The sequence below is a fragment of the Corylus avellana genome, chromosome 7 (assembly GCF_965113065.1).
Source record: "Corylus avellana chromosome 7, dhCorAvel1.hap1.2, whole genome shotgun sequence".
Classification (NCBI taxonomy): domain Eukaryota; kingdom Viridiplantae; phylum Streptophyta; class Magnoliopsida; order Fagales; family Betulaceae; genus Corylus; species Corylus avellana.
This window is the reverse complement of record NC_142496.1, coordinates 21,137,470-21,145,434: the sequence shown is the minus strand read 5'-3', so window position 1 is coordinate 21,145,434 and position 7,965 is coordinate 21,137,470. Positions and strand designations below refer to the sequence as shown.

At 36.1% G+C, this 7,965-nt stretch overlaps 1 protein-coding gene across 4 annotated transcripts; it reads left to right on the top strand.

Moving 5' to 3' along the window:
- The first annotated feature begins 273 nt into the window (after positions 1-273).
- On the top strand, positions 274-7,965 carry LOC132184632 (aminopeptidase M1). 4 transcript variants are annotated; one of them, XM_059598337.2, is made up of 19 exons: positions 274-563; positions 761-912; positions 1,479-1,581; positions 1,868-2,057; positions 2,144-2,237; positions 2,421-2,574; positions 2,700-2,804; positions 2,896-3,012; positions 3,117-3,230; positions 4,410-4,592; positions 4,732-5,014; positions 5,101-5,222; positions 5,301-5,398; positions 5,784-5,961; positions 6,045-6,159; positions 6,246-6,313; positions 6,411-6,485; positions 7,215-7,292; positions 7,546-7,965. In XM_059598337.2, the coding sequence occupies exons 1-19, from the start codon at positions 348-350 to the stop codon at positions 7,726-7,728; spliced, it is 2,628 nt and encodes an 875-aa protein (XP_059454320.2). In that variant the 5' UTR covers positions 274-347; the 3' UTR covers positions 7,729-7,965. The 4 variants fall into 4 exon arrangements, with proteins under 4 accessions (XP_059454320.2, XP_059454323.2, XP_059454322.2 ...); XM_059598340.2 differs by lacking the exon at positions 4,732-5,014 and having other exon boundaries at positions 5,145-5,222; XM_059598339.2 differs by lacking the exon at positions 4,732-5,014 and having other exon boundaries at positions 5,142-5,222.

Sequence of the window (7,965 nt, the reverse complement as noted above, 5' to 3'; positions counted from 1 at the left end):
TATTTGTAAATTCATAATCACTTTTATAAATCAATAAAAGAGAAAGAGCGAAAAGCTCCCTCAAGATACTCTCGCGGGTACTATATTAATTTTTACACAAACTTGAGTTAATATGACATGTTTTTAAGTGGATAACGCTTTTTTTTTTTTTTTTAATAATTAAAATAAAATTCTCTTTAAAGTCAATACTGATAGGGAGTCTGCTGGGAACAGACCCCTTACAGGGTCTGCTGGGAATGCTGTTATATGTTATAACCCATAGCTGAGCTCTACTCCTTCCTGCCTTCAAACTTGCATATCAGTACCCTCACTCATCTCATTTGTACAACACGTACCAGAGAAACGCTATGGAGCAGTTCAAAGGCCAACCTCGCCTCCCCAAATTCGCCGTCCCGAAACGCTACGATATACGCCTCAAACCGGATCTCTCCGCCTGCAACTTCGCCGGCCTTGTCTCCATCGACCTTGACATCGTCGCCGGCACCAAGTTCATCGTCCTCAATGCCGCCGAACTCTCCGTCGCTAGCGACTCCGTATCCTTCACCCACCGAGGCTTCTCTAAGGTTTCCCCCTATCTGTCTAAACTTGATTTGGTTGCTGGAATTTATCGAAATTACAAAGAAAAAAGTGGATACTATATAGATATTGATTCACAGCCATTTTGCTTAATTCCCCACCTTTTTATGCGAGGCTGAATTTTCGTCTAAGGCGTCCAAACGCACTGCCGTTGATGCTTAATAATGAGTGAAATTTTGGGCAGGTGTACATGTTGAGGCCTTCAAACATTGATTTGGTTGAAAACGACGAGATTTTGGTTTTAGAGTTCGCTGAAACACTTCCGATTGGGATAGGAGTTCTGACGATCGGATTTGAAGGAACTTTGAACGACAAAATGAAGGGTTTCTACAGAAGGTATAATTTTTTAGTATTAAGTGTCATCTCTTACATGTTTTTTTTTAAAAAATAATTTATATATATTTTTAACAGTTATTTAATGTCATTCTACTAACATATGAACCCAAACATTGATTTTTGAAAAAATTCAAACATGTTAGGTTATACTTGGCTCTTATTAGAGTATGTCCACCGAACTAGTTGGAAGAAATTTGTGTCACAAAAACGATTGAGAAAACTTAATGTACTACTTGGTTTGAACAATCTTTTGTGTTTTGCAAAAGTTGAGACACAATTTACCCTTTCTGAGATGTAATCAAATACTCTTAAAATGATTGAATTCTTATTTCCAATGGTGAATGATATAATCAATTAGAATTTTCAGTTAATATTGTGTGATGCAACGTTGATGGCGTAGCTTCAGTCCAAGGACCTGGAATATACGATTTTCGAAGTCGCCATTTGCCACTTGTTTTACCTGGTTTTCGACAGCTATTAAATGGAGCTAAATTTCTTGTGTTTTCTGATAAGTGACAATTTTATCGGTTGCTTCCATGTACGGAAGTTGTTGTTTTGCTTTCCAGTACATATGAGCATGATGGTGAGAAGAAGAACATGGCCGTTACGCAATTTGAACCAGCTGATGCTCGGCGATGCTTTCCGTGTTGGGATGAACCTGCTTGCAAGGTGTTTGCAATCTCTCTCTCTCTCTCTCTCTCGTTTAGCTGATTTACGATATTATACATCTTTTCATCTTTTGCTGAAATCATTTCTTAATTCGTAAATGCATGTTTGAGAAAACCCAGAAAAAAAAAAAAAAAAAAAAACTTTAATAATGCATGTTTGAGAAAATCCAGAAAAAAAAAAAAGAAAAAGGAAGTATCTGCTTCTCATGAAGATGTAATTGTGTTTTCAAATGAATGCAAGCAAAAGCTTATTTGGCCCTTCTTTTTTCTGGCATTGAGAGTTGCAGGCTACATTCAAAATTACAATATTGGATGTGCCATCTGAACTAGTAGCTCTTTCCAACATGCCTATTATTGAAGAAAAAGTTGATGGGCATCTGAAGACAGTTTCATATCAAGAATCGCCAATAATGTCCACATATTTGGTGGCAGTAGTTGTTGGTTTGTTTGATTATGTGGAAGATCATACATCTGATGGTAAAATCATACACTATGCCCATTGTTTCTTGTGGTGATACGACCCTTGTTCTTGACAGTGTAATCAATCCTACATCTCCATACAGGGGTCAAAGTTCGAGTATACTGTCAGGTTGGTAAGGCAAATCAAGGGAAATTTGCTCTGGGTGTTGCCGTCAGGACACTTGAATTATACAAAAAGTAAGTTTTACAGTCAATCACTGCCAAATTATTGATCACTAGTCACAGAATTACAATTCTTTTGCCTAACAGAACATCTAACTGGATACTGGATTGTGGTTACTAGTGATTCCTTAATTTGCAATATTTTAGTGTCTATCCTGCATTATCTGGAATTTGGATTGACCATGATAACTTCTACAGTTACTTTGCTATGCGTTACACTCTGCCCAAATTGGATATGGTTGCAATCCCTGATTTTGCTAATGGGGCCATGGAGAATTATGGTTTAGTCACATACCGTGAAACAGAATTGCTCTATGATGATCAGCATTCCGCGGCATCCAATAAACAGTGGGTAATGTGCACTTGTGAATATTGCTCTTTTTGGTATAATTTAGTGGGGGTAATGTTATAAGGAGCTATTGTTCTAATAATAATCCCCCACAAATTGTTTAATCATTATTTTTGGCCACTGTAAAGGTTGTGATTGTCGTAGCCCATGAACTGGCACACCAGTGGTTTGGCAATCTTGTAACAATGGAATGGTGGACACATCTGTGGCTGAATGAGGGGTTTGCAACATGGGTATGTAGCATTGGTCACATGTCTATATATTATTATACCTAATTGCGCCACTTTATTCTAAAATTATATACTGATTATGGCATTTGCGCAGGTTTCTTATTTAGCAACTGATAGCTTGTTCCCAGAATGGAATATATGGACTCAGTTTCTTGATGAACTTACAGAGGGTCTTAAGCTGGATGGGCTTGCAGAGTCCCATCCCATTGAGGTAATTTTTCATGGGTTAGGTTTTTTTCCCTGTTATAATCTTCTTTGAGGAATTAGTGTTATTACTTGTTTGAGTTTATCCCAATTTAAGCTTACCTTTTCTAGGTGGAGATAAATCATGTTGCCGAGACCAATGAAATTTTTGATGCAATAAGTTACAGAAAAGGTGCATCTGTCATTCGGATGTTGCAAAGCTATCTCGGTGCTGAATGCTTTCAGGTTGGATGTTAGGTTTGTTACTTGTAATGTTTTTTGTACAAGTTGAGACTTTTCCTATGATTGAAGAAAACTATGTGTGTGGTTTTAACTTCCTTTTTCTCTGCATCAAATTTGTAAGAAATCTATCCTTTGTGAAAAGAATGGTTTGGTTGCTCAATACCATACCAAGCTGAGTATTACTGTATATATAAAGAACTGTTTACAAAACAATCTCCACATATCATGGAGTTTTAGTGGCAAATTTAAAAGGTATAACGATAACAAGATTACAAGGCTACAACTGGGGCTGTTGTTCAGCTCTTGAATCATTCTGGTTCTTTGACTGAGAGCCCTCATTTGAATAAACTTGATCTTTGGCAGAGGATTTGGAACTTGAAACTGTTGTTGCTGAATTTTGAAGTGGAAGTAGTTGCTACTGTCATGGAAGCTGTTGTTGCTGTCCGAAGTTGATTAACAAAATTCACGTGAAATTTATGTCATAGAAAACCATCAAAAACTAATACTTCCAAACATTAAAAAAAAAAAAAATTGACAATATTTTTGTGTGTTCTGAAGAGGTTAGACAGGTTTCACTTATAAAATAGTTGGATGGTGATGTCGAATTATAGAAATATAGTTCATGAAAGAGGTTTATGAGATATTGATTAGTGTGCTGGATGCTAGTAATTAATTATTTGATGAAGTAATCAATTCTACATATATAGAAAAAACTGTGATACTCATCTTGATAAGAAATTAGTAGAAGTATTTCTACTTGATAATGCTTTTTTGAGTTGAATACGATGGTTTTTGATTTGAATAATCGAGATCACCACTATGAATTCATATCATTAGGTAAGATAACATTAGTATTTGCGAACAAGGGATCAATTCTGTGGAGGACAGAGAGAAAGTATCTCATATTTGTCTTTGGATGGCTTGGTAAGGAAATATATGGTCTGTGCAAAGCTGGACTTTGAGATATGATAGTTATTGTGATAAGTAATTGATCTACGGATAATTATAAAAAGAAATTAAGAAGCGCAATATTTCCTCCTCATTTGAGAAATATATTTGATGTAACTGTCTGTCGGTTAATTTTTTCTAGCATTTCTAAATTTCTTTTTTTTCCTGGTTTTAATTGACTTTTTTGCTCTTTTTTTTTTTTTTTTTTTTTTTCTAATTCATTTATGCAATCAGAGGTCACTTGCTTCATATATCGAAAAGTATGCTTGCTCGAATGCAAAGACAGAAGATTTATGGGCTATCCTTGAGGAGGGATCTGGTGAGCCTGTGAAAAAACTAATGAATTTGTGGACAAAGCAAAAAGGATACCCAGTTGTCTCTGTCAAAGTCAAAGAAAACAAATTGGTGTTCGAACAGGTTTCTTGTGTTTTATCTCTTTCACCTATTATCTTGAACTAACATAACTTAACTCGAATGCATAGTTAGATGTTTCATTTTGTAGTGTTTCACTCAATAATATTTTGAGAACTTAATGAGATAAATATAATAATGGCAGTCGCAATTTTTGTCAAGTGGTTCCCATGGGGATGGACAATGGATTATCCCAATAACATTGTGCTGTGGCTCATATGATATGCACAAGAATTTTCTACTGCAAACAAAGTCTAAAACTCTTGATATCAAGGAATTCCTGGGTGATAAAACGGATGCCACATCTGCTTGGATAAAACTTAATGTGGATCAGACTGGTTTCTATAGGGTGAAATATGATGAGGACCTGGCAGCTAGACTTAGATATGCAATAGAGAACAAATTCTTATCTGCAACAGACAGATTTGGTAATTGAGATATTAGTACACATTCATACTTGCATTTTCCTATTGACGGCAAAAGAAGAGCAGTTAACAACGTCTTCCTTTAACAGGAATTCTGAATGATTCATTTGCACTTTGTATGGCTTGCCAGCAGTCTTTATGCACATTGCTTACCTTGATGGGTGCTTACAGGGAGGAACCTGAATATACCGTGCTGTCTGATTTGATTAGTGTAATTTTCACATCCTTATCTTGTCTAAGTTAATTTCAGTTATGATCTTAGGCCTAATCCTAGTCCCTCTATTTACAGATGAGTCATAAAGTTGCAACAATTGCAGCTGATGCGACCCCTGAGTTATTGGACTACGTTAAACAGTTTTTTATTAGCCTTTTCCAGTATTCTGCGGAGCAAGTAATCTTATAAATAAATAATGGAAACTCCTAGTTTGGTCTTTGTTTATAAGCCATTGGGTCTAGTCTATCTACTTTTCTTTTGCAATTAAATGATCTCCTTGATGTCAATTATATTCTACTTGATTTGGAAAGTCTTATTATTTTTATGCAATTTAAGGTATTGAACGTATGAAAAATAGTCAAAATACAACTACAGAGCACGAGATTGTCATCTCTTATATAATGAAAATAGAGATTACAATGCTCCTATGAATTATATATATTCTGAATTAAGTCAATTTTTTCTTTCTTAAATAGAGCTGCTAACGGCTAATAAATAGCAGATAGTGGTACTTTATCATTCTTCTATTTGTTTATATATATTCTGTCTGCTTTTCAGAAAGCTCGGATGGGAGCCTAAGCATGGGGAGAACCATCTAGATGCAATGTTGAGAGGAGAGATTTTGACTGCGCTTGCTGTGTTTGGACATGAACTGACACTAAATGAGGCAAATAGGCGTTTTCTTGAATTCTTGGATGACAGAAATACACCACTCCTCCCTCCTGACTTAAGAAAGGTTGGTAAAAGAAGCGTTGCTCAATTGCCAACATTTCTCCATTTACAATCCCTACTGAAATTTATAAAGAACTGTGGTTGCAGGCAGCTTATGTGGCTGTAATGCAAAGAGTCACCAGCTCAAACAGACTGGGTTATGAATCTCTTCTAAGAGTTTACCGGGAGACTGATTTGAGCGAGGAGAAAGCACGCGTTCTAAGTAACAACATATCATTATTTTAAATTGATGCAGAGCATCTGAGTATCTTTGGTATATTGGAATCATGCAGCTTTGTGTGGTTGTAGGTTCATTAGCATCTTCTCCTGATCCCAAGATAATTCTTGAAGCTCTTAACTTTTTGTTGTCTTCTGAGGTATCTGAATTTTATGACTGTGGAGGTCAAAACATTTTTATTGTAGTCTGATTGGGCTTGGGACACTGATGCTGGCTTTATTTCCCATTTGATCTAGGTTCGTAGCCAAGATGCTGTTTGTGGACTTCCTGTTAGTAGAGAAGGACGTGAAACAGCTTGGACGTGGCTGAAGGTAAGACTCAATTTAGCTAAGTAAAAAGCAAACACTTCATGCACAATTAAGCGAAATGGTCCGAGATCACTTATCTAGATACAGGGGACATGGCACTCACCTTCTTTCCTGAAAGATAAACTGGCATCATGGTGCATCTCATGTATTTTGTAGCATGTACGTTAATCTGGTAGAGAAAAGTGGGTTTTACACAAAGGTAGCATGTGGACCTTAGACATTTTCCACGACTCCCAAGAAGACAAGTTTTGGAAGAGTTGTTATGAACCTCGAGTATTTGTGAAATATCATATGATTGATCGAAATCAGATAACTGAGTTCCTGAGAAGATGAAGTTCAACTAGAATATCATATGCTTAAGGTGAATGACTAGAATCACGTTGTTAACTTTCCGTCTTCTCAGACGGAATTAATTAATAGATTGTTTGAATTGCAAAATTTTGTAACTTTATGAGGGTACATTACAAATTTTTAAACATTGGGGTTTAAATTGAAAAATTGGTGAAACTTTGGGGGGTAAAGTGTATTTTTTCCTGTTATTTATAACATGAAGGGAAGAGAAACTTGTTTTTTGATTTTCTGTGGCACTGAGCCCCTATTAGTCTATTCTTATGTTCATCATAACTACAATCTCCACAGGTTTGGTTTTAAGAAACCACTCAGGGATGGGCAACAAACCACTTTGTTGTCTAATGCCTTAGTTTTTTCTTCTTATATATGATTAAAATACAGGATAACTGGGAGCATATTTTCAAAACCTGGGGTTCCGGAAATCTAATAACTCATTTTGTCAGTGCAATTGTCTCGCCGGTTTGTCTCTCTCTCCCTCACTCTTTCTTCTTCTGTTCTTTATTTTTTATTTTTTTGGGTTTGATGATGGTTAGAATTTTATAGATCAAACAAATGAACACCTATTACAAAATCCTTCTTTGTGTTGTTGGTTCTACAAGTATCAATTTTCGTCTTTTGTATCATAAAATGTTGTGCCTGAATTTTAATTCACATGCAATTAGTTGGTCATTGTTGATGCTTATGGTTTTTTCCTTTTCATCCCTCCCCACAGTTTACTTCATTTGAGAAGGCCAGGGAAATAGAGGAGTTTTTTGCAAGCCGTACTGAGCCGTCAATGGCTAGAACCTTGAGGCAGAGCATGGAGCGGGTTTCCGTTAATGCAAATTGGGTTTTAAGTGTTCAGAAAGAGGAACATCTTGCCAACACCGTGAAGGAATTGGCACAGAGGAACTAGTAGGAGACACTTGTTTGGCCATTATTCTCAAGAAAAAAACAACCAAATCAAATTTCACAGCTTAAAATCTGTCAGAACATGGGAGAGGACATGCAAACATTAGTCTATTGAGAATATATCTTATGGAGTTTGATGTTTCTAATTATGGCTTTTGCCTTTATTTTTCTAGGTTTTATTTTTCTTGCTTGGATGATGGTTGATGGATGATGGATGAAACTTGAATGGTTTGTTCTTATC

Coding starts and splice junctions, on each gene's coding strand:
- LOC132184632 (XM_059598337.2), top strand. CDS start 348: ATGGAGCAGTTCAAAGGCCAACCTCGCCTCCCCAAATTCGCCGTCCCG. Junction 5,015..5,100: donor ATCTGCAACAGACAGATTTG/GTAATTGAGATA, acceptor TTCCTTTAACAG/GAATTCTGAATGATTCATTT. Junction 6,314..6,410: donor ACTTTTTGTTGTCTTCTGAG/GTATCTGAATTT, acceptor CATTTGATCTAG/GTTCGTAGCCAAGATGCTGT.